The 25,332-nt window shown below is 45.2% G+C and overlaps 1 protein-coding gene across 14 annotated transcripts in view; it reads left to right on the forward strand.

Annotated features, from left to right (window-relative positions):
- BICRAL (BICRA like chromatin remodeling complex associated protein) overlaps positions 1-25,332 on the forward strand; it is a 54,411-nt gene that overhangs the window by 4,682 nt on the left and 24,397 nt on the right. For 11 of the 14 annotated variants that reach the window (XM_080585344.1, XM_080585345.1, XM_080585343.1 and 8 more), the window contains one exon: positions 423-3,620. In XM_080585344.1, coding sequence (XP_080441470.1) covers positions 2,396-3,620 — 1,225 coding nt within the window. In that variant the 5' untranslated portion in view covers positions 423-2,395. Of the gene's footprint in view, positions 1-422; positions 3,621-9,673; positions 13,824-14,137; positions 15,044-19,642; positions 24,636-25,332 lie in introns of those variants that run through there. The other 3 variants (XM_080585340.1, XM_080585342.1, XM_080585341.1) reach the window with 3 other exon arrangements.

Here is a 25,332-nt window from a genome sequence, read left to right on the forward strand (position 1 = left end):
CTGTATTAGGGAATGAACATTTTTTTTTAAAGTGCATGGAAATGTGCAATTACCTGTGTATATATTAAAGAGCTTCATAAGTGCATGTAAAAAATTGGCTGACCGTTCTCACACACTTGTTCTGAAATTGGATTTTCTTGACTCGTGTCATGCTAGAGAAAATGATTCATTTACCTGTTTTATATTACAAAAGTAACGCTAAACTTCTTATGGGAAAGTAATTGCCCGGAACATCTTCAACAATTTGCTCTAGAGTTATATTCCTGAAGGGTATTACCTAGTAATTTCGGTTTGACAAAAGTACTTTGAGAAGAGGAATGTGTGAGAACTCAGATCTCAATAACTGACCTTTGAAAAAGGAGTTTTTGGACCCAAGTTTAAGTCTAAATTCTGTGTTTTTAACTTGTTCTGTTTTTTTTCAGACACCACCATGAACTAAGGAGGGACAGCTCACGCAGCTACACATTTACAAGCCAGTTTGTGAAGTCTCTGAGAAGCGCACGTCCCCGATACCCGCTGCAGCCCAGAGGCAGTACCCAGGCGTCCAGCTGAGCCCGTGTCTGGCAGCACAGGACACGAACACAATGCTTACACAGCCTCTGCCCAGCAGAACAAATCCATCTCTGTGCTTTTTACAGGCCCAACAGTTTGCTACTGCTAGACTAGAGGATGCTGAAGAGATTGATTTGTCACTACTAGGAAGCGTGGGGAAGAAATATTAGCTACACATTCAGGCTCTGTACTTAATTTCAACACATCCATCTAATTTAAGAGACTCCATCTAGTTTGAGACTTCATCTAATCATATCCCTTTGACACCAGACGTTAACAGCTCCATACATTAAGGCATGACTAAGAGTGTTTTCTTTAAATCAATTTATGATGTTGTCAATGCAGAGAAAAATCACCAGGGAAGAAACAACTCCATCCAAAACAAAATATATTTGAAATGCAAAATCCAGTTCAGACAAAAAGTAGACATAACAAAAGTAAACAAAACTGAAAAGCTGTGAAAAATATATAAAAAAAAACTTTTCTTTCTCCTTTAAATTAAATATGCTGAAAACAAATTAAGTTTTTTTTGTTGCTCAAAAGCAGTCAAGTACTCAAGTGAAGTTTCAAGTTTCTCATAGCAACGATGCCGTTTTTGATGGTTTAATTAGTATTCATTTTCCATTAGAGGCACATACGACAGGGCAACAAATATTTTGCAGAGTTCTTAAATACAATTCTGAGCCACTTCTTAGGCAAGGTAATTCCTTGTAAAGTGTCACAAGCTAAGGACTGTTTTTGGATACTGGTTATTTCACCATTAACAGGTAACTGTACAAAAAAAAAATAACACTGATACTTTTACTGGTATTGAACTTGACAGAAGAAATAGACTTGAGAAGTCACTGTGCACTAAGGGCCTTTATGTAAGATAACATACTCTTTTAGAACTGAAATAACATGCTTGTCACATTTTAATTCCCTCTGCCAACGTTGCACTTGATATGCAGAGGCAGAGAGATGATCTATGATCACCTTTATCTGTGATCACCGCCAAGCCTGCTGGCTGGTACACAGACGACAGACTAACCAGGGGGATGCACCCGGCCATCTCTGCCCTGAGGCTTCTGTCATGTTCACCAGCACCTCCTGCGTGCCCTAGGAAGTCTGCCCACATCTGGTTTTGTTTCAAGTTAAAACTGTTTACAGAAGGAGCATCCTTTCACATAGGATTTTCAGTCTGTGAAGATTCAATATTTATGTATCCTCTACAGGTTTGCTCATTTCAATCATTAACATAGTGGGAGAGCATTCAGTTTTCATTAGACTTTTTTCTCTTTATCTTGCTTAAGTCTAAATAAAGACAACTGACAGGTATCACCCATCAGCAGAACCTGGCTCCCAGTTACATCAGAGCCTTGTTCACCTGTCTGATACACTGTTCCCCTCTATAAAACATCCCCCTTTCATCTTTTGTCTCTGTTGCCTCACCGAAGTCATCTCCCCCATACCCATGACTGGTCTGTAATTTCAGCACCACAAAAACAGGACAGATTAGGCATTTGGTCTTTTCGCCTGACTCCAACTTGTACTGCTTGCACATAATTCAGATTCTGTCTGGGTGAGCGAAAGCAGCATAACAGCTCTAACAGAGGCTCGCTGTTATTTGTGTACTGGTGCCCCTTGCCCCACCTTAATTCAAAAAGCTCAGCAATGAGGTACCACAGTAGTTGGCTAATTCCACAGTGAAATATAAAGATTATAGCAGTAAATTGCTTAAGAACAGTAAACTACATCTGACTGGTGCTTTTTGGTTAATGAGGCCAGTCATACATTCTAACCCACAATTTAAATACCACCTGCAATCACTGTATGGCCTATCAGGGCTGAAGTCCTCCTGCTTATGAATCAATGCATCTACATCAGGATTTCTCGATCGGTAGGTACCAAGCTGCCCCCGCGGTCAGTCCCAGCAGCTGACCCTTTCCTCCTCAGGGATGAGGCACCAGTTGGGCGAAGGCTTGTCGCTCGCCAGCCAGTCGAAGTCATCCACCAGGTTCCAGTTGTTTCTGTTTCTGTCCAGCCCGGACGACTCGAAATCCCTCTCGATCCCCGGGTAGCTCCAGGCGTAGGGCGCGAAGGAGACCTTGGTGCAGTCCTCGATCACGGCCCGGCTGGTCACCTGTATGTAGAACCGGCTGTCGCGGGTGCGGTGCGTGCGGAGCTGCTGGCAGGCCACCACCAGCTGGCACTCGCTGCAGCCGTCCACCAGCACGGAGGTGGACACGGGCCCGCAGAGCACGGTGCAGCCGCGGCAGTCCCGCACCCGCAGCGTGTTGGCGTTGCCCCGCAGCCGCACCCGGCAGCCGCGCAGCTCGGCCAGCACCACGTCGCGCTGCAGCAGCTCCTCCGGCCCCAGCTCCAGCTCCCGGCCCTCGGCGCCGCTGAAGCCGCACAGCGGGGGCCCGCCCGGCTCCCCCTCGGCCACGCCGCGGCAGGGGGCCGGGGGCTCGTCCGCGGACTCGGCGGGGCCGGGCTGCGCGCCTGGGGCCGCTCCTTTCCGCAGGGCGCGGAAGGCGAAGCGCTTCTTGGGCTGCAGCTGCTGCCGCCGCGCCGCCAGCGCCGCCTGCAGCCGCGCCACGGCCTCCTGCGCCTGGCGCAGGTCGTAGGGCGCCAGGCAGCGCACGCTGTCCGTCAGCAGCTTCTGCAGAGCCTGCAGCCGCGCCGCCGCCTCGTCCGGCGGGCCCGCCGCCAGCAGCTCCTCCACGGCCTGCCGCTCCCGGCCCAGCGCGGCCAGCACGAACTCGCTGCGCTCCTCCTGCACCGCCCGCGCCTCCCGCTGCTGCCGCTGCCGCTCCACGCCCTGCTGCCGCTCCGCCTCGCGCCGCTGCAGCCGCTCCGGCAGCACCGGGCCCGGGGCCTGCGGCTCCTCCGCCGCCGCGGCCGCCGCCCGTCCCGCCGCCGCCGCCATCTTGTCCGCTCGCCTCCCCTCAGCGCGCCGCCCGCCGGCCTCCCGCGGCCCCTCTGGCGTCGCGGCCGCCCATTGGCCGGGCGGGGAGGGGCGGGGCGGGCGGGAGGGAGGAGCCCCGGGCGGTTCTTAAAGGGGCCGGCGCCGCGCTGCGGGATGGGTGAGTCCTGGCGGCGGGCGCCCCGCGGGCTTCGGCCTCGCGCCGGCCTGCAAGCCCCCTCCCCTCCCCTCCCCTCCCCTCCCCTCCCCTCCCCGCCCCGCCCCTCCCCGCGCCGTGCGCGCGCGGAAGTGCCCCTTCGCCCCGCCCCTCCCTCTCCGACCGCGCGCGCAGCGGCCGTTGGCCGTTGGGGGGGAGGGGGAGGGCGCTGTGGTGGGCGCGGCCCCGCTGAGGGGAGGGCTGGGGAGGGGCGGCCGCTGCCCTTGGCGGCCCCTGCCCTGCCCTGCCCTGCCCTGCTGTGCCGTGCCGTGCCGTGCCGTGCCCCTCGCACCGAGGGGCTGCGGGTCCTTGGGGGGCGCGGGGGGGGAGCGGTGCCCCGCGAGGGCTCCGCGCGCGAAGTGCGGCTGGGCACGGCCGCCCTTTGGTGTGTTCCTTGCGAACTGCCGCGCCTCGGGTGCGTGGCACGCGAACTTCCCGCAGGGGGTGTTCACACAAAGCACGGAGAAACACGGACATAAATCCCGCTCCTACAAACACCGTACCCCTTCTCCTGGCACTTCGAAGTTGCCTTTGGTACGCTAACCAGGACCTAAAGCTACCCACTCGTACAAAACCGCGATAACCCAGAGGGTATTCCGAATGTGCAGTCCTCTAGTGATGGCACGAGGGGTTTTTCCCTCATCATTTTTTCCTTGGAAGTATTGGGATTGTTCCGTCGCATAAAGTGAGCATCAAAAGCTTGCCGTCGTTGCCTGTCTCTTGAGAAACACGGCTAAATTTCCGTGTCAGACATGGTGTAACGTTGTTAGAGGGTAGGAGTACCTGCACACGCAATGTCAGCCCGGTTAGGGTGACAGAAGAAAGGGCGGCGAATGCCCGTAATACTTGCAATGCACAAGGGGCTTGCGCTAAAATATAGAATACTTTCTTTGTCATTCACAAAATATAAAATGAAGGGATGCCGAGAAGCTGCCTGGTAGAGTAGGTTGGTAGAGCGTGCAAAGTACTGCAAGGTCATTGCGAAGTATTTGTATATTGACCCACAGCAAGCCGGAGGTGATGGTCTGTAAGGGTGGTGGAGTAAGGGTGGGCAGTGTGGTGTTCAATGCGTTAGTTACGGCACCGAGCTGTCTCACTGCTGCCAAGTTAACCTGTACAGAGCTTTGCTTCTGAAGTTTGAGGCTTTAAGTCATAACAATGAAAAGCTCTTATGGCATAGAAAAGGAGAATGCTTGGTCATGAAAAAGAGAAGGAAATCTTGAAGCATTCCCACGTGATTGTTTTTCTCTACCAGTGTGTTTAAATGATGCATTTGGTAAGTCTTTGGCATTTTTGCTATTAAATAGTCAAATCCTCTCCTGCAGTACCTGCAGTAATGTAAATGTACAATTAATTCACTGTAAGACAAAAACAATCCTTATTTCTATCTTGTTTCATAGGAAAGGGGTGTAAGTTTCTTAGCAGGCCTTTTTACTCCCACCAGTGTAGATAATACTGATAGTAGCAGTGATGCAAGTTCTTATCCCATACATGAGAATATTCATAGAAAAACAGACTTCTGCTGTTTTTTCAGAGCGTGTAAATATTATTGGAGTATGGCTTTGTTATTTTTAAAGAGATGTGACCATGCGGATGAAATACAACGTGTAAAATACATTTATACATGAAAAATTTACAAGCAAACACTAATGTGCACTCGTCAAAAAATGTAACTCTATATTTTATGCTGCAGTATAATGATTATTTTTTATGGCATTCAGTCACTCAGAAAGATAGATTTTTAATTTTTTTTTTCTAGAGCTGATTGAAGGTTTCAGTTAATGAGGACCAAGTACACTTGTGAATAGAAGCTTCAGGGAGAGATTGGAATCTTTTCACATTGCTAATGCACACAAATTATTTTGGGGTTAGAAGTAAAATAACCCCAGATACAAGACAGTAAAGTGTATGACCATAATGAAAAATCCAAAAAGGAGCAATAAAATTCTTCCAACCATCTCATCTTGATACTCCAAAATTACTTTCCACACTTACAATTTGGGGTTTTGGTATAATTGATATTGGTGTGTATATATATATATTTTGTGGTAAGCAAAGGCTGACAATTTTCTTCCTGACTTTGCTGGCAGCAACATTTATGTTTTAAGGCTGTTTAACATGTTCCAGTATAAGCCATAGAAAATAGAGGATTTACAATTTCCCAAGCAGTAACCACACCTAAATATCAGCCTTATAGCTTGGGCTTGGACTCACTTTGGTTAGCTGCTGCAAGCAGTCTAGCTGCTTGAGAATACTGGATAAAAGCCAGGTACATAGTTCTGCCTATAATTTATTTATTTATTTTTCCCCCTGGACACGCTTTAGTTCCTCCCTGCTTTGGAAGTAGTTAATACTCGTCTCAGTAACATCTTTTGCTATTGCTTGGGCTATATACTGTTATTTGTCTTATGGGAAGTTGCAGGTTGCACATGCTTACTTGGAACTGCCAAAGCGCTGTGGAACTCCAAAAAATAAGCTTTGCTACACATGCTTCTAGGCTTAAATCCTATCACATGGATATAACTCTCAAATGCTGTCTACCTGGAAATATTGTACTGATTTAAACTAAGTCAACAGCATTAACTAGCAGTCTTCTTGAAGTGAGGTGCATTGCGTAGTTTGAGTGAGGGTTCAATATACTGTCTCATTCCATCATTATTTTAATAAGAAAGAGAAATAAATGCAAGATCAATAGAGGCAACCGGGTGTCAGTTCAGAATCCACACAGTGGATTCTTGAACCTGAGGTTCCTGAGCTTGTGAAAACTAAGAACTTTATAGTTGTGGTATAGTCTTGAAATGTAGGTTTGCGTTCTCTCAAACAGAGGAAGGAAGAAAATACAGCTATTCCTTATCATTGGTACATACGCCAGCACCAGCATTTTTATCTCAAAGAGTGCAATATATGTGTGTTGCACTATAAAACACAAAAGTGCTGTTTCATCTTTTAGCTGTGTTTTCAAGAAAAGCAGCAGCCTGTGTCTTGTATGGAGTTCTTATCTGCTAGATGGGATCTCTGAATGCCTGTGCGATTGAGCTTCTCCAGAAGAGATTAGCAGATGAACGTAATTACTTCTGGCTACAAAGTAGGTACTTCACTGACTTCCACAACTTCCAGTAGTATTCTACTGCCAGTTTTCGCACGGCCTCTTTGAACTTTTCTGGCACTGTGATCAGCCACGTTAGATGTAAGCTATTCATTGAAGATACTGTTTGACTACATTTTTCATGGTGTATTGGGGCTTCAGTAAAAGAGACTGTCAAGGCTCTGTATTTTTTTGTGTTCTCTTGAAAAAACATTAACAAGTTCCTTTAACATGATTGGCATACCATTTTTTTTTAAAGCTTTTGTTTGAACTAATATGATATTCTTTATATATTTGGCCATATGGGAAGGCAAGACAATGTAAAATATGTGTACTTTTTAAATCACTGATTAGAGAGTTGGAACAACAACTGTAAAACTTATTTGGTGCATCTTAATTGCAGTGAGTAATGCAAAAGCTTTGAAATGTAATCCTTGGGAATGCTTAAGATACTAATTATATTCCGACCAGTCAAGGTGCACTTGTTTTGAAACAAGTCTGAGCTGGTCCCTTCCAAGAGCCTGGTGTTTCCAGTGCCAGAGGTGGAGAAACAAATTCATTTCTGTGAAAATGAGCTATCCTCCAAAGGCCGAGACGGACTTCAAAGTGTACCATTTTATGGCAAGAGGCACTAACAGGTTAATAGAGCGAGGCCCAGATACACTCAACACAAAAGCTCAAGAAAAGAAGAGATCTTAGGTTTGGTCCAGCTCTAGCTTCTAACTGGTACTTAGGACCCTAACTTGCTAATTGACCTAATTAAATTCCAAAGACCCAAGAATGTAAATGACAGATGCTGTCTTACGGACTCTCTGCTTATTCTATGCATCCTTTGAGGTAGTTATTAGTTCTGAAGTTCCTCCCTAGGAGATTTTTTTTCAGTGCCTTACTTTAAATGTCTTTTTTTTTTTTTTTTTTTAAGGCATTTCAGAAAAGTATGTTCAGTTACTGGACTAGCCAGTTCAATGGACTGCTTAGGTTCAATAGTGCTTCAAAGTTTTCCAGTTTTTTGGAATTATGAATCTTAGTTGCAAACCTATTCCATTTCTCTTTCTGAGTAACTTTAATGGAATGAACTTGAAATAGTTTTATCCAAGTTTACTGATTCTCTGTAAGCTCTCCTATAGTTTATTCATTAGTTAACAAAACTAAACCTTTTTTTTTCCTTTTTTCCTTTTGCTTATCCAATGAAAAAATCTGGCAGTTATCATTTTGAAGGATTGCTTCCTCATATTAGTAGCACTTGACCTTCATTTCTAAAGAAAGTCTGAGAAAATAAATTCCATTCATGTTGATGAACCTTCTAACGATAATATTGAGACTTATAATACAGCAATCTTAATTCATATCCAAATCTTATACTGTTGGTTTCTAACAGAGCTCCATAAATATACAAGTAAAACCATTTTTTCTCAGAAGTTGTGACTTAGATGAAGCTTTATTCATAATGTCCCTTCTTTAATTAAGACTTTCTTTTTATCTAAACTATAAAGGATAGTTTAGCAAGCTTGTATTTCTTTCCTGAACATGAATACTTTTGGAGTGACTTAGTATTTCACTGTGTTTCTGTGATCCCTGTAATGCCTGGTTTCATGCTTTAGATCTGCATTTTGTACTTAGGTTCCTTCCATTAACATTTTTTTAAAATTATTATTATTTTTAAATCCATGGCACCTCAGTTGTATAAGGAATGGCCCTTTTGTTAGCTTCATTGCCTGGCTGCTGTTTCAACTACTACCAATATTTTACTTTTAAGCCTTGTGCCTGTCTGCTCATTAATATGTTTTCATGTATTTCTGTATCCTTATTTACCTGATTTGTTCCAATTTGTCTATGCTAAACTAGCTATTAATACTATACAATCTCCTCCCAATTTTCTGCCATTGTTTTGTAGTTTAAATTTCTTCTACAAATTTTGGCAGTGTTATTTGTTGAAGATTATTTCTCCAGATGTAGTAAAGCTCTATCTCTTCAGAGGTGTTTTTTTCTCAGTACACTCTAGTGGCTGAAGGTCTTAAGATTATTTTAACTCGGGAGTGAGAGTTATTAATCTTTCAAATTCAATTCTCCTTTTTAAGGTACTCTAAACTGAAGAATGAGACTCCATTTAAATAACCTGGAGCATGATATAGTTATTCTTGATCTGTTCCACTAATAGTTTTCCATTGTAATTTGTTTCAATGAGAGGTTCAGTCACTACATTTTTGTTTCTACTGATCACCTTTCATAGCTCAGATCTACCTCTCCAGAATTTGTTCATGATTCACCACGGAACAGCCCTGTTGGCCTTCACACAACCTCCGGTCACATAAACCTTTCTTTCTTCTGGTATCGGTGTAAATCTCTCGTTCTTAGTTACCTCCTCTTGCTACCTACACCCTGACCAATCACCCTTCTGGTCACGTATTGGCTAGGTGGTCCTGTGTTTGACGTGGAGACTGATACTGGAGTCATGCAGCTATTGTGTATTACGTTACGCAATTATGACACTCATTTTATGGGTAATGTTTTGTGCAAGGCCGCACCTCGAGTACTGCGTTCAGCTTTGGGCCCCTCACTACAAGAAGGACATCGAGGCCCTGGAGCGTGTCCAGAGAAGGGCTACGAAGCTGGTGAGGGGCCTGGAGCACAAGTCCTGTGAGGAGCGGCTGAGGGAACTGGGGTTGTTTGGTCTGGAGAAGAGGAGGCTCAGGGGAGATCTTAGTGCTCTCTGCAGCTCCCTGAAAGGAAGCTGTGGGGAGCTGGGGGTCGGCCTCTTCTCACAGGTAACTAGTGACAGGACTAGAGGGAATGGCCTCAAGTTGCACCAGGGGAGGTTCAGGTTGGAAATGAGGAGACATTTCTTCTCAGAAAGAGCAGTCAGGCATTGGGACGTTGCCCAGGGAGGTGGTGGAGTCACCGTCCCTGGGGGTGTTCAAGGAAAGGTTGGACGTGGTGCTTGGGGACATGGTTTAGTGGGTGACACTGGTGGTAGGGGGCTGGTTGGACCAGGTGATCTTGGAGGTCTTTTCCAACCTTAATGGTTCTAGTATTGAAAAGATGCTTTCTATGATTGATTGACATCTAGAATCATAGAATATCCCGAGTTGGAAGGGACACATAAGGATCATCAAGTCCAACTCCTGGCACTGCACAGGTCTACCCAAAAGTTTAGACCATGTGACTAAGTGCACAGTCCAATCGCTTCTTAAATTCAGACAGGCTTGGTGCAGTGATTTGTAATGCTTAGGAAAATTTTACTGGTGCGTCCTCTAAGTAGTGGTGGTATAATTATTCAAAATTTGGCAGTTCATATGGATATCAAAGAACTGAATTTTTCACATGGCATGTTGCATTTACATTCAAAGTTGAATTTCTTGTCTTCCTTCCTGGCACTATATGAGTGCCCTACTTTTCAAGTGCTGTGACCTCTACTTCTGTATTGCTTGTAGCTTCTAATGATGACCTATTTGTTTCTGTGCCTTCAAGCTCAGAGTTATTTATGCTCATCTAAATTAGTAATTCTTAAAAGCAATATGCAGTTGAAGTGTTGCATCTGCTGATCAGCTCACACAAGAAACATATTAAGGGATGAAGGGATAAAGAAGAACGGGAGGAAGAAGAGCCGTAAATAGAGCTGAAGTAGTCTGCAATCTACACTCAGTGCGAGGAAAGCAAGACTGCAGTGGAGTAAATGACATTCTTTTCCATCCGATATTGCTCAGAGAGGGTGCAGTGGGTCGAGGATACAAAACAACTATTCATGCAGGAGTCTTAGGATGACTGTGGAATTCATTCATTTAACGCTTAGTCCTTAAATTCTTTCATATGAATCTTCTGCTTCGTGATTTGCTTTTGGGGTGGTAATGTAGGCTTGCACAAGAATAAGAATGTTTGCCGTGTAGAGGTGGAGAAATGGGCTCTTGACCTAGGAGAAACCGGAGGACAAAATGAATGGGGAGAGTTTTGTAGCCCCTTATGTTCCTCCTCTCAGTAGCTAAGCCTACTTCTTGCTTCTACACATTCTGTTGTTTCAGGGCTACGTATCTCAGCTCACTCCAAATGTGATTTGGTGTCTTTGCACACTTATGAGAGCAGGAGTTGTCAAATTGCATGGTCATAGTTTGACAGCGGATGTCAAAATATAGCCAAGTATTATGTTGTGTGACGGGTGCACACTGTGTTCCCGGTGGCTGTACGTAAGAATTACTACGCCAATGTCTGTCTTCCGAAGATTTTTCCTATTCCTTTTTGACACTGGTCTTTCTTCGTATTTTCCCCTACTCCTCCTGAAGCTGCTACATAAAAATGAATGAGAAAATGAATGAATGTGATTGAGGAAGCTACAGACAGACAGCAACCGAATGTGCATTGCATGCAATTTGGAGAATAGGGCTGGTTGAAAAGGACAGCTCTGGACAGGTGACCTTGGGGTATAAGAATTTTGACGCATTGGGGTCTTCAGCGCTAATGCAGTAAGGCAGTGAGAAGAGGGGGAGCTCCTGGGGCAACGATAGTTCAGATGCATCATGTGATCCTCTTAAAAAAAAGCATGAGTAGCTCATCACAAAAGTACAACTTTACAGAAGTGGCTTGGAAAATTCTGTTGTACACCAGCAAGTGAGTACAGTGCAGCTGAAGACCGAATTCAAACTTCTTATTATTGAAGGTAACATTAATTTTGCTTTAAGGGTGTATTTCAGTGTGACCTAAGTCACATCCAACTCTTGATTCTTTTTTTTTTTTAAAGTAACTGTTTCTACCTAGTCAAATTTGTTTCTGAACAGATGCAGTAAATATAGAATTACATGCAAATTTGCTTCTGCAGAAAACACACAAAGCTTTAGTGGGTTCTGGTTTGACTTTGCCCACTCAGTGGCAATGTAAAGGGTTTTCAACCATAAGCTCGCCGACTTGTGTAGATCCTGAGAAATGGTACAGCTTCAGGTGCCTCACTGTGGAGACATCATTTCTTCCATTTTTGTACTGTCCCTGCCTAGCAAGGTTATTGCCAGTGCTGCTTTTAAACATCATTTGGGGAAAATAAGTGTAAATTATGGTATAATCTTTGACAATTTACAGAGGCTTCCTTGTGTTTCTTATGATGAGGCAAAATCATTGTCTTCCTTCCTCTTCTGTGTTTGTATTGCCTGTTTCCTGTTTGTAGTTTCTGTAGGACTGGGAGGCTGATAGCATACCGATCAGTTATCTGCCTCAGAGTGGTGTCCCTCTGAAGCAGTTCCTTCCTGTTAACCAAATCAGAAGAACAACTGTGGTGTCTCCCCAGTTCAAAGGTTCTTACTTGCGCAAAGTTCTCGTAAGTCAGTGAAGTTGAGCAGGCTTTCATTCAGAGCAGAATTTTACCGCTGGAAACGTGTGCTGAAGTTTGGGTCCCTGAAGTGTGGCCTTTTCGATTTTCTAATGCTAGTGTCAGCAGTAAGAGCAATTAGGCTGCCAAGCTCTTTGGCATGCGGTGTCCACATCCATATCGTTGACCATTCACACCCGCGCTGTCTTTATCAAAAGTGAAGTTCGTAACTGGCCGCTCCGCAGTGCCGTGTGTGTGCGCAGCCTGTCCAGCCTGCGCGATGGCTCTGCTGGGCTCACACTACGGCCTGGCCTTTCCGCTTTCAGAGTTGAAACTGCACCTACATTTTCTGCGGTGGGCATGCAAGTAAGTGCAGGTGTGTCTTTGATTTAGCCTGTTTGGGACCAGACTTGGCCTTTGCTTCCCATATTATAATCTGAATTGGCTGAATATAACCAGATTTTAATAATAAAAAAAAAGTAGGTGCTTTTTTGTTAACATGAACAGTTAACTTGAAGTTCTACCTAGTGCAGTGCCCATCCGTGTTTTCATGTCATTGTGTTTAAAAAACAAAAGGGTATTTTTTGAGCTGTAAAGCTAGTAAACAAGAATGCTACTTTAAACCTTTTCCTCAAAGGAGTTTTAAGAGTTACTTTTTTTAGGAAAAAAAAGAGAAAAGGCCGCTCTCTGTAAGACCTTGGGAATTACAAGTACCGGCATGAAAACAGTTTTGAAAAAGATTCTTGTTTTAAAGCCATTAGCTTACATTATCTCTTCATGTTAAGAATATGTTTTCAATGCTTTTTTTTTCTTTAATATGTAAAGGTCAATAAATATGTAAAGGCTTGTACAGTCATCTGAGTAAAGAATGTGTAATTGTATTTTTAATGAATCCTGTGAATATCTTGTTCAATTAGCCTTGTATCATCAAAAAACTTTGAAGAAAATTATTCCACTAATGCTTTTAAGTGAGAGAAACTGTGGAAGTGTAGCAACGAAGGGTTGGTGCTGTAAGCTTTGACTCACACTGGCATTTTTAAGTTACCTGAAACTTTTTAAAGCATTTAGTTACCTGAAACTTTTTATAGCGTTTAGAGTTCGTGCCCTTTGTTTCAGCCACGGGAGATGAGAGAGAAAACAGGCAAGACATTTAAAGTATTGCCACTTGCAAGAGGGTCCCATCTTAGCTCTTTCAAGGTGACCTTGCGCTTTACCTCGGGGGGTCTCGCAGTGGTTTACAACCTCGACGTGGCGGCAAGCGGGCGAAACAAACTTTTCAGTTGGCCAGCTCTCCGTAACCCCAAAGCCCCCCGGCTCCTCCCTGACCGCAAGCACCTCAGCTCTGCCGTACGGATTTCTGGAGGCGGCGGGGGGGGGGGCTGCTAACAACCACCCCGACCCCGCAGCTGTCCCAGGGCCTGCGCTAGGGCAGGCCGAGCGGCGCGGCAGCGGGCAGTCACCATGCCAGCCCGGCGGCTGCGTGTGGCGCCGCGCTCGCTGCGGCATTGTCTGGCGGCGGAGCGGCGGGCCGGGGCTCCGGCGGCGCGGAGCCGTGCCGGGAGCCGTGCCGTGCCGTGCCGGGAGCCGTGCCGGGTGCCGTGCCGTGCCGCGCCGCGCCGTGCCGTGCCGCGCCGTGCCGCTCCGCTCTCTTTCTCTTTCCCCCTCTGTCGCTCTCTCGCTCGCTCTCCCCCCTCCCTCCCTCGCTCTCTCGCTCTCCCTCTCTCTCTCCTACACTGCCAGCCCCTGATGTGATGGCGAAGAAACCCCGTTGACAAGGCACTGCTTTTTCATGACGGTGAGTTTCCCTTTGAGTGTATTATAATTTTGTGATAAAAATTTCAAGGAAAAAAAAAACACACAACCTCCTTCCTCCCTTCCTTCGGGGAGGGAAAAGAGAGGGGGGAAATCTATCTCCAGACAGACAGAAAAGAAAGAGGAGCAAATTAACAGCCAGGAGTTGCCAAAACCAGGATATTAGGTTTCAGCCCAGAGAGCTATTGGCTCTGGGGCTATGTATATAAATATATATCTAGAGAGAGAGCGAGCGAGAGGGGAGACGAGGAGGAAGAAGAGGGATATTTTGTGGGTGGCTGTTGTTTGGGCAGATGTGGATTCACATGGAAATGAACTATATATTTCTTTTTTTGCAGCGAGGCTGGCGGTGGTGGCTGCTGAGGGCACTTAAAAAAAAAAAAAAAGTTGTTTCTTAAAATAAAGGCGGGGGGGGAGGTTGAAGGGAGAGATAAGGTTTCAGGTCCAGGCTGATAGCTGCAGAGAGGGGAGAGGTTTGGGGTGGGTTTTTTTTTCTTGCTGATGCCATGCAAATTCAGGAGAGGAGGGAAGAAAAATCTCTTTTAATGACTCATTGATTGAGCCGGTTTAAAATTAGTTGTTGTTGTTGTCTTTTTTTTTTTTTTTTTATTTTCCGCCCCCTTGATGGCCATCAAGAGAGGGATGGAAAGAGGAGAGGAGGGAGAGAGAGTGTGTGTGTGTGTGTGTGTATGTGTATGTGTGAGTGTGAGAGAGAGAGTGAGCGGGAGAGAGGGGGATAGAGAGAGTGTGTGAGGGAGAAAGAAAAATAATCTTTTCAAATCTCCTCCCTCTTTTTTTTTCCCCCTCGTTTCTTTGCTTTTCTCTAAAGCTCTGTGGTCTGTGAAACACTCTTTCTTCCTCCTCCTCGGGAAAATGGAGACACTTCGTCTCTCTCCTGGCTGTGGAGCTGGGAAGGATTTTTCTTTTCTTTTTTTCTTTTTCAGTCCTGGCTCGATTTTTTCCTTTCCCCCATCCACTCGCCACCACCCTAATCCTGTCATTTCTTTGAGCTTGTGTCTCAGATTTGTGCCTTCTGGGGATTTATTTTTCACTCGTTTCCTCGTTTTCGGTGCCGCCACTAGATTTGATTTGATTTGTTTGGTTCTTTATTTGCAATTTCCTCTGAATTGCTCTGTGCCTCCCGCTTTTAAACCCGGAATGGAGACGGCGCTCCTTTTTGTGTGTGCGCGAAAGGCTTGGGCGGTAGGTCTGGGCTAAGGCGCTTTTTCCTCCGCTTCGGGATCGAGTCTGCCGCGGTGTCTTTATTAGTACTTTTTTTTTATTTTTTTCTGGAGAGAGAGTATTTAACTGCAGTGTGGCTATTTAAACATAACAATAAACCGCCTCTTTCTGGAGTAACCCGTTTGGTTTTCCTTTTGGGTAGATGCGAATCTGTTTATTTGTGCTGGCTGGGTCTGTCTTCCGCAGGAGAAAAAGCGTTTTATAAATAGTTTTTTTACTTGTGGATAAAACCAATGGTTGGTGGGTTGCGGAGGGGATTTTCTGCAGTCCTCGGAGCTCCCTTTTGCTGCGTTATGGGAAGCTTTAGTATCCGGTTTTAATTTGCTTTTCCTACCCATTGTAAAATTCACTTACGGATCATGGCGATCTGCTAACATGAAAAACCGGGCAAAAAGAGCATGACGCCCCAAAGACACGTTAAAATTTACTTGGAGCTGTTATTAAATAACCAGTGGGGGAAGGAAAGAGACGCTGAGGCCTTTCCTTTTCTCCCTGCTTCTCTGCCGCCAGCCGCTTGCTCCTCGTCTCCTCGGGGCTCTGAGGCTGAAGGGAGGGCGGCTCAGGGCAGAGGGCGGCCGGCAACCGCTCCGGCCGTGCCCGGGCTCGGCTGGCAGCCTGTGCCGAGCGGCTCCCGGTGCGTGTGGGAGTGGGAGCGAGCCGGGAAGATGGCGCTGTCTGGCTTCCTGCCAGCGTTTGTTGCGCAGTTTCGCCGTGACTCTCCTCCCCCACGGGCGCCATTTTAAGGTCCTCGCCGCTGGTCGCTGCGCCGTGCGGGGCGTTGCCGGCGCGCCTCTCCCGGGTCGTTTCTCTCTGGCAGGGAAAGCCTCTCCCCCAAATCCCAGAACTGTTTTTTTTTCTTCTTCTTCTTCTCCTCCTCCTCCTCCTTACGATATTGCTGCACGGGGTTTGGTGAGAGAGGTGAAGGATTCTAGGTTGTGTGCGTCAAGGCGGGCACAAAGGAGGATTCCTGTGGGCAGAGGTCTGCTGGGGACAGGCCCTGCAAACCTCTTCGTCTCGGCTCTGCTCTCTCGGCCTTCCCTCCTCCAGTCGTCCTGCCTCGCCTTTCAGGGGCCTCTGCTGCAAACAGCGCTCTAGTTTGTTTTGATAGCGTAAAATCCACGTGTCTTGAGGTGCTTTCAGGGTTTATAAAAGGAAAAAAAGGTCAAACCTTTTCAAAGTGCAGCCCTTCTTTTGATCTGATGACCAACATTGTGCGGTACTGTTAAAGGAACCCACCTCTATAAAATGGTCTAACGTAGCGCATACAGCAAAGTAATCATCGTAAAAGAGCTTGTAACACCTTTAAAAATGCCTGCAAAAATCGAGGGCAAATAACTTTAGTGATTGAACAACTCTTTATTTTTTTTTTAATTTGTTTATTTTTGGGTAAGGCTGATAACTTGCCATCCAAAATTTTTATTGCTCCTTTTTTGTCCCCCAGAAATTACATTTTTTTCCAAACAATTTGAACATGCCAGCACTATTTTAATAGGCTTCTCAGGGAGACTGTTGCAAATAGTCTCCTATTTTTTGATCAAAACTTTTTTTTTTTTTTAAATGCATTTCGGTACAATCTGATCGATGGTTGTGGTGCTTAACAGCAATGACATCAGTGTTCAGGAACAGCAAGGATGTTACCAGACCAGCTGATACTGAGCCCACTAAGAAGTGTGGAATGCTTGTTTAATTCTTACATTTATGCTTTTTGACATGTTATAGAAGGGCTTCCCCATGCCTCTTGCTCATTTCTGAAGGAAGTGTGAGTTTTTGTTTTTTTATTCCTCTTTGGGATTAAATCCTCTACCTGTTGGTGTTGAAGGGTTTTCATTTGCGTTTCTAGTGAAATACACGTTTTATTCCTTGAAATACTCTGAAAAAGTTGCCTACAGACAAATGCTTTTCTAAAGTCATGGGAACAACCTTGTTAGTGTCTTAGTTTTTTTTTTTTTCCTCTTCATGACACACCTGCCAAAAGCTCTTAACCAGTAATTTGGTTAAAAGTCTATGTGTGGAGTGTAGTATTTGCTTACATATTTCAGAAATATTTAATACGTGACGTTTACCTTGAAGCAATTACTTTGCATTTTTGCGAACAGTAGTCTTGGGAGAAAGATAGGAGTGGTTTTTTTAATGGTGGTATATTTTTATACAATAAAATTCCTGTAATATGCACTAATGACTTGCTGATTGTGTGGAATTTTCATTAATGTGTGACAATAACGAGGAAATGACAAAAATATGATTAAAAATGACTAGTGTGTATTCTCCAAGTATATAATACTTGCCAAAAAAACAGGTATGCCCTCTATTCTGACATGCTTCCATTAAAGTGAAAAGTATTCTTCATCTTAAGTTGTGATTTTTGGAAGGTAGGATTTAGATACATACAAAAAGAATAGACCTCATATATTTCTTTGGTCGAGTCTAACCTTAAAATATTTTTTGTGTTGTTGGCTTGTCTTTATTTTGTGTTGTTTCAAATATCACTTTGCATTTCTCTTAGCTTGCTTGTGTTGATTGAGGAATGCAGAACCTCACCATGTTGATACCCTGGCCCAGTTGTGCTTTTTTGATGCACTTTGGCTTCACTAGTATTATACTATTACATATTAAGTGTATTCTGACTGTGTCTGTACTGTGAGGGCTTGTGTAGTATGTTATTCCTGTATTCTTGAGTTAAAAATACTCAGCGTGTCTGTGGCCTTAGGTGAGGTCAGGGCTATGTAGTAGTGCACTTGACAGAGATGGTTCTGCTGTATCTTAATAGTTTTGTCACCTTTACAGAAGTGCAGTTTTCCTGCCTCCCCTGCCAGTGTCCTTTTTCAGTAGAGTTTATTTAGTTTAATTGTACTCAGAAAAAACTAAACAGAAAAGCCAAAACAGTTATACTAGTATAAGATGTATTTCCTCAAAAAGGAGAGTGCAAGAAAGTTGCCAGCATATGCAGAGAAAAAATCAGGAAGGCCAAAACCCAGCACGAGCTCAACCTGGCCACTGTGGTTAAGGATAACAAAAAATGTTTTTACAAATATTTCAACGGTAAGAGGAGGGTCAAGGAGAAACTCCATCCTTTACTGGATGTGGGGGGAACATGACTACTGAGGATAAGGAAAAGGCTGAGGTTCTTAATGCCTTCTTTTCATCTGTCTTTACTAGCCAGACCACTTATCCTCGGGGTACTCAGCCTCCCAGCTTGCAAGTCTGTGATGGGGAGCAGAAGAGCCCCCCCCCCCCCCCCCCCCCCCAGTTCAGGTGGAAACAGTTAGAGACCTGCTGCTCCACCTGGACTGTCACAAGTCCTTGGGGCCAGACGGGGTGCACCCAAGGGTGTTGAGGGAGCTGGTGGATGTGATTGATGGGCCGCTTTCCATCATCTGTCAGCGGTCATGGTCATCTGGAGAGGTCTCGCATGACTGGAGACTTCCTAATACGATGGCCATCTATAAGAAAGGTTGTAAAGAGGACCTGGGGAACCAGGCCTGTCAGCCTGACCTCGGTGCCAGGAAAGGTGATGGAACAGCTCTTCTTGAGTGCAGTCATGCAGCATATGTGGGACAACCAGGGGATCAGGCCCAGCCAGCATGGCTTCATGAAAGGCAAGTCCTGCCTGACCTCCTCATCTCCTTCTATGACCAGGTGGCCCACATGGTGGGTGAGGGAAAGCCCGTTGATGTAGTCTACCCAGACTTCAGCAAGGCCTTTGACACGGTCTCCCACAGTATTCTCCTGGAGAAGCTGGCAGCCCATGGCTTGGACAGGCACACTCTGTGCTGGGTTAAAAACTGGCTGGACGGCCGGGCCCAGAGAGTGGTGGTGAATGGAGTGAAATCCAGCTGGTGATCGGTCACCAGTGGTGTTCCCCAGGGGTTGGTGTTGGGGCCCATCCTCTTTAATATTAAATATTGATGATTTGGATGAGGGAATTGAGTGCACCCTCAGTAAGTTTGCAGATGACACCAAGTTGGGGGGAAGTGTCGATCTGCCGGAGGGTAGGAAGGCCCTGCAGAGGGACCTGGACAGGTTGGGTCGATGGGCAGAGGCCAATGGGATGAGGTTCAACATGGCCAAGTGCTGGGTCCTGCACTTTGGCCACACCAACCTCATGCAGCGCTACAGGCTTGGGGCAGAGTGGCTGGAAAGCTGTGCAGAGGAAAAGGATCTGGGGGTGCTGACTGATGCTCGCCTCAACATGAGCCGGCAGTGTGCCCAGGTGGCCCAGAAGGCCAACGGCATCCTGGCTTGTGTCAGGGACAGTGCAGCCAGCAGGAGCAGGGAGGTGATCGTCCCCCTGTACTCGGCTCTGGTGAGGCCGCACCTCGAGTGCTGTGTTCAGCTTTGGGCCCCTCACTACAAGAAGGACATCGAGGCCCTGGAGCATGTCCAGAGAAGGGCTACGAAGCTGGTGAGGGGCCTGGAGCACAAGTCCTGTGAGGAGCGGCTGCGGCAGCTGGGGTTGTTCAGTCTGGAGAAGAGGAGGCTCAGGGGAGACCCCATTGCTCTCTGCAGCTGCCTGAAAGGAAGCTGTGGGGGGCTGGGGGTCGGCCTCTTCTCACAGGTAACTAGTGACAGGACTAGAGGGAATGGCCTCAAGTTGCGCCAGGGGAGGTTCAGGTTGGAAATGAGGAGACATTTCTTCTCAGAAAGAGCAGTCAGGCATTGGGACAGGTTGCCCAGGGAGGTGGTGGAATCACCGTCCCTGGGGGTGTTCAAGGAGAGGTTGGACGTGGTGCTTAGGGACATGGTTTAGTGGGTGACACTGGTGGTAGGGGGCTGGTTGGACCAGGTGATCTTGGAGGTCTTTTCCAACCCTAATGATTCTGTGATGAAAGGTGCTTTCTGTACCCGTGAATCATACTTAAGTCCAGAGCTGAAGATCTTGGCAGGTATCTCCATGGTGGTATGCTGCTTGGGTGTTACACCCTAGATGTATTTTCAGAGTTTTGCTGGTATATTTCCACATCAGTTCCAGGAAGAAAGTTGTGTCTGCGTAACTGCAGTTACGTTTTATAATGGGGCCGTAATGGTCAATGATTTGTGCCTTGCATGCTGTGTTACGCTTATGGTAGGTCTAATGGTTGGTGCTTTTTAATGTAGATGTAGCAGTGGGAGTGTGAAAGAGTGGCAACCCTGTCTAAGTAACACATCTGGTCCGGGTATAATAGCCTTTCTGATGATGTAGTTCATTCTGTTCAGAGACTTCAGATAATTTATTCTAGTCGTTCTGCTGCAATAAGCTGCATCCGTGGTTGGAAGGTTTTTATATGGTGACATAATCTGTCCAGCACAGGCATGGGAATTGTCTGCAAAAAACAAACGTTTTGTTCTCTTACAATAGAGGAAAAACAGCAAAATTCATAAACTGCTAACACTGATTGTGACCCGCAACTGTTTGAGCTATAAAGCTGGGATCAACAGTATTGGTAGAGCCCTCATATCAATGTAAACGCGTGAACACTGGGACCATAGCTGATATTTTCTTCAAGAAGATCACATAATTAAATGAACATACCGATCTCTATTTTCTAATGTTCATTTACCCCTCTTTTCACGGTGGAAAAGTCATCTGCTGTGTCTGTAATTTTTTCGTTTTATTGGAGAGTCATTGAACTTTTGGACAAAATAAAGAGTATCAACTAGCACAAATGGACTGTCAGTTTTATTCCTTTAACTCCTTTACTTGCAGTAGTTTTAAAATGTTCCAGCCATTTCTGATGTTACTCTGAGTAAGGAAGTGTTTACCAAAAGGGAAAGAAGGAATGGGCAAATCTGTCAAAACTTAATACAACTGCATTACTTTTATTGAAGGTATTAAGGAGGGGTGGAGGCAGGAGTTCATTAATGAACTCCCAGTGAAGTTAACCTCATTGCAGGAGACAGATCCTTTTGTGAGGGCTGATCGTGTGCCTTGGCTCTGGTGGAACTCACGGTAATTTTACTGTGAGCTTGTTCTGAGGGTGGAGATTTTCAAGATCTGGTATTGAAGCTTGAATTTATAGAGATGCTGACTACAGAACAAAATCTTTGGCCCACTGACATGGGCTGCAAAATCTCCTCTGGCTTCAACGAGGCCAAGATTGGCAGTGTGGCCAGTGTGATTTGGGGGCAGTGTCATGGACTGTGCTGCTGAATTCGTTACACATCTGTCAGTATATCGTATTCGAGTTTCAGTTGATTTCCCAAACATAATAACTGAGAGGCGTAGCAATCTCCGTTCAACTTTAATTAGGGGCAGTAGTATGCCTCCTCCTCTTCCTTTTGTGGGACGATGCCAGGAAGATTCCAAATTTTTTACAAATAATGAGGTTCCTGAAGAACTGTGGGTGGTGGAGCAGCTCAGAAGATGGAGCCCCAGGTAGGGAACAGCACATCGATGAGGATAGTCCCTGCTGGGCTGAGCGGAGTGCGCAACCTTGTGAGTCCCGTGGGGTCGGCAAGCATCCTGACCTCCATACTATGAGTTACTCTGGATTTTCTCCGTGTCGTTTTGGGAATCCGGTTTCAGGTGAAAGCCTTGTCAAGAGTGTGGTGTTGCCAGGAAGAGCTCTGGGTGCACTAGGAAAAAATTGGATCCAATAAATAAGAAATTCAGTTCTGAACATGTAATGTGTGTCTGAGGGAAACCAGATTTTGGCCGGCTGCACTGGGGGTTCACGGATACAGTCTGTGCTTGACTGTGGCTGGATTAATTTTCCCTATCATACATACTGCTAGCAACTGAAGCGAACGTTCCCATTTTTTCTTCATATATTAAAATAACACTGTTGCTCTTGGAAGCTTGAATACCTTAAGGTGTTTGCCAAACTCAAATCAAGAATAATTTTTTTGTGGTACGATAATGGGAAATCAAATTTACGGGATGAATGAACAGCCTATTGTGCACACTGCTGTGCTTTAGTGTGTGTTTTTTGTTTGCCCTTCTGTATGCGGAGCTGCCGTTTAACACTTGGATAAAACCCTGCCCGTCCTTTCAGCTGCTCATCTCCTGCCAGGTCCCAGAAACCATGGGGATGTGTACTGTTGTGTAGATCACTGAGTTCACAAGAGGTGGTAGCACTTACGTGTTTCCTAAGTGTTTGCTGCTATATATTCAAGTCCTGAGTGCTTTTCTTTTCTTTTTTTTTTAAAAAAAAAACTATTTTGGAATAGTTCATCACAGGGAGGTAGTACATTGTTCTTCTGAATATTTAAAATTACAAATTTCCTCCCATACTGTCACATACAGAAAGCTGTTGAGAATAGCAGTGCTTTAAATTCCGGCCTCCATAGCTAATTTCAAGCATTGTGTCTTCATCTGGAAAGTACTACCCAAATTCAGAATGCTGGAATGAAACCACGTTTTCATATCTTGAGAAAGTTCACACTTGCAAATTGCATTCTGGTACTAGTTTAGGATCCCAAATTTCTTCCTTTGTTGGCTCTACTTTAGAGTACAGTTCCTGGTAGATTTTGCAAATACATAATAGTTGCTTTTTGTTGATTACTTTGAAAGGGAGAGTATTCATAAGAAATACGCTACAGAATATAAGCACTGTGTGGTTTATAAGAAAGTTGCTGAGCCCTTTTGCTTTGTTAAATACATTTTAGAAATTCATTTTGCTTTCTTACTTCTGTTGCCCTGAAATGACAACTTTCTGATAGTTGTCTTCTGTATTTTTGCGTGAGTAAAATTTGAGAGATTTTTATTTGCAATCAAGATTTTCAACAGGTGCCTGTTTTTCATTGAGTAATGCGTCATTATTCTGGTGCACTAACTTTTTACACTGAGAGAGGGGAAGTGAAAATAGCTCTTCGTAATTGTTTTTTTGTGTTCTGTCTGGGTAAAAATCAGCTTCTTGAAAGGGCCGGATGTGGCGAGCAGCCCTTAAGCTGATCTTCAAACGTGCTTGGTTAGTTAAGAGACTGAAATCGCCCAGTTTGCAAGGTACTAGATTGTTCAAAATAGCGTGGACTTGAGATTTAAGAACAAAATACATGTTAATAAGGGTTTGATTTTATACCCTCAAAATATTGGCACTGCTAGTGGGAGGTGTGATGGAAATCTGTGTGAGGGAAGGACTTCAAACCTGGGCATTTTGCCTCTGCAGTTGATGCAGCATCAGTCTTAACACGGCCATGATCTCTTTCATGTAATTAACAAGGGGAGGATGCTTGTGTTTAGTAGAGTTACCTTGTATCTGTATTCAAAAAGAAGATAAGGGATACAAGTGTCATAAATTTGATATTGAAATTTAGTTCACTACAGTGCCATTCTCTACAGTGGATATTACAATAAGTTTGATTTCTTTTTTTTGTTGTTTTGTTTGCTTGTTATTCTGATGATTACTGTTACGGTGACAATTTATTTCTCTAGCTATTTATAGTGAAATTATTCATGTTGGGGCTGTAGATTGTAATTCTGGGAAGCGGTGTAGAACAACACAACAGTACAGACAACTTCATGGCTCAGTTATATTATAATTATTATAAATAATAATGGAGATTGCTTTAGAGTTTCTCTGACTGGTGGTGTACAAAGTCTTAGGGAACCTGTGAGGGTTAGGCCATCTCCTAACTTGGACCACGGTTGCTGTAGGTACTAAGTGTGTTACTTTACGCTGTCTGAATTCTCTCTCACTATAAAGCTGTAGTTGCAGCAGTCATTGCCTTGTTTTAAAACACTGATTTCCAAATGCCAGCGTTGACTATCAGATTCATGGGCCGGTGTGCTGCCAGTCAGGAACCAATACCATGGAGTTGCAAGCAAGTTGTGAGTTTCTTGATTATTTTTTTTACGGTGGTTTTACAGATAAATTTATTTACTTGTGGCTTACCAAGTTTTGATGTTGATCAGATCACACTTCAGAGAATTACTGCTCTAAACAATGCCTTTCTGTAGCAGCCACTCTTCTAGGATTTATACAAACCATGAAGATGATATTTTACTGCTTTGTGTGTGAAGTTATGCATGAAGTTGGTAATGAAGTTACAAATGACTTAGAGAAAGTCTTTGTGACAAGCGTTAAGATAATTGGAGTGAATTTAAAGCCAAGTAGTTACAGTGGTTTTGTCTTAATGGCTAGTATAATAGTGAAATGTATTGAAATGTCAACAACTGGCATCAGTTTTTGGGGAAGGGGTTCTTTTGGGTAGCTGCCCAGGATCATACCTGGCATTTCTCTACACTCTGTAGGGCCGTAGAAGGTTTAGAAACGTAGGGACAGTAGGAATGCTTATCTGTGTCTCATGACCAACTAAAGATGATGGGCCTTGTGAACAATTAGGTGTTTAAACTTTCTTGGGATTCAAATTTTTCATCATTCTGCCTCCCCCAAACACTTCTGCCATTGTTCCTGTGTTAAGAATAGCATACAGTGTATGAAATATGTATGAATAGTTTAGTTTGGCTGTTTCTGGACAGTTGTAATGACCGTGTAGGCCATAAAAAACATGTTTGTTACAGGGTACTTTGGGTTGTGTAGCACGGTGATGAAGAACTGGAGCTGGTAAGGACCTCTGGCAGGTTGTCCGGCCCTGTCCCCTGCTGTAAGCAGCGCTCGCTTTGAGGCTAGGCCAGGTTGGTCATGTCCTCGTGAGTTTTGGAAATAACCAAGGACCGTGATTCCACAGCTGTGGTGCTTCAGCCTTCTCGTTTGTGAATTTCTTTTTTCCTTACATGCAGTTGGGAGCCCCACAGGTCATGCTGCAGCGCCCTGGGGAGAAGAGGCTGCCTCGGCTGCTCTTAGCGCCCCTCAGCCAGTGGCAGGCCGCACGCAGCGCCTCCTGCAGCCTCCGGCTGGCCAGACTGAGGAAATCCCCTTCCCTCGCGAGTACTTCCCTGGTGTTGTGCTCCAGGTCCCTTGTATTGTATTGGTGCTCGGCTGGGCTCTTGGGTTTGTATTTACCTGAAAGCTGGGGGTCAAAACTGGACGCAATATTTCAGGTGGGACCTCACAAGTGCTCTGGTAGCCCTATGACAAGCCAGAACCGAATCGGGAAGCTAATCCAAGCCGAAACAGATCAATGTACTTTGTCAGACCAAATTTCTGTTCCCGGTGACTCTCGGATGCCTGGAGCTGACTTGGGGAAAGTGGACAGGAGTGGTGCGGGGCTGCTTCTTGGTCTGTGCTCAGTTTTAGGTTAGAGGGCTGGAAGGAAGGGGGAAGCATTCAGGCCATGTAGAGGCAGCCCCTCGGAGGACTGGCCTGCGTAGCTGGTAGTTTGTTGTCAGCTTTATTGCTTTTGCTTATTTTATGATCTGTGCAGGAGCGTGC

The sequence above is a fragment of the Anser brachyrhynchus genome, assembly GCF_964034855.1.
Source record: "Anser brachyrhynchus genome assembly, chromosome: 3".
In the NCBI taxonomy this organism is placed as follows: Eukaryota; Metazoa; Chordata; class Aves; order Anseriformes; family Anatidae; genus Anser; species Anser brachyrhynchus.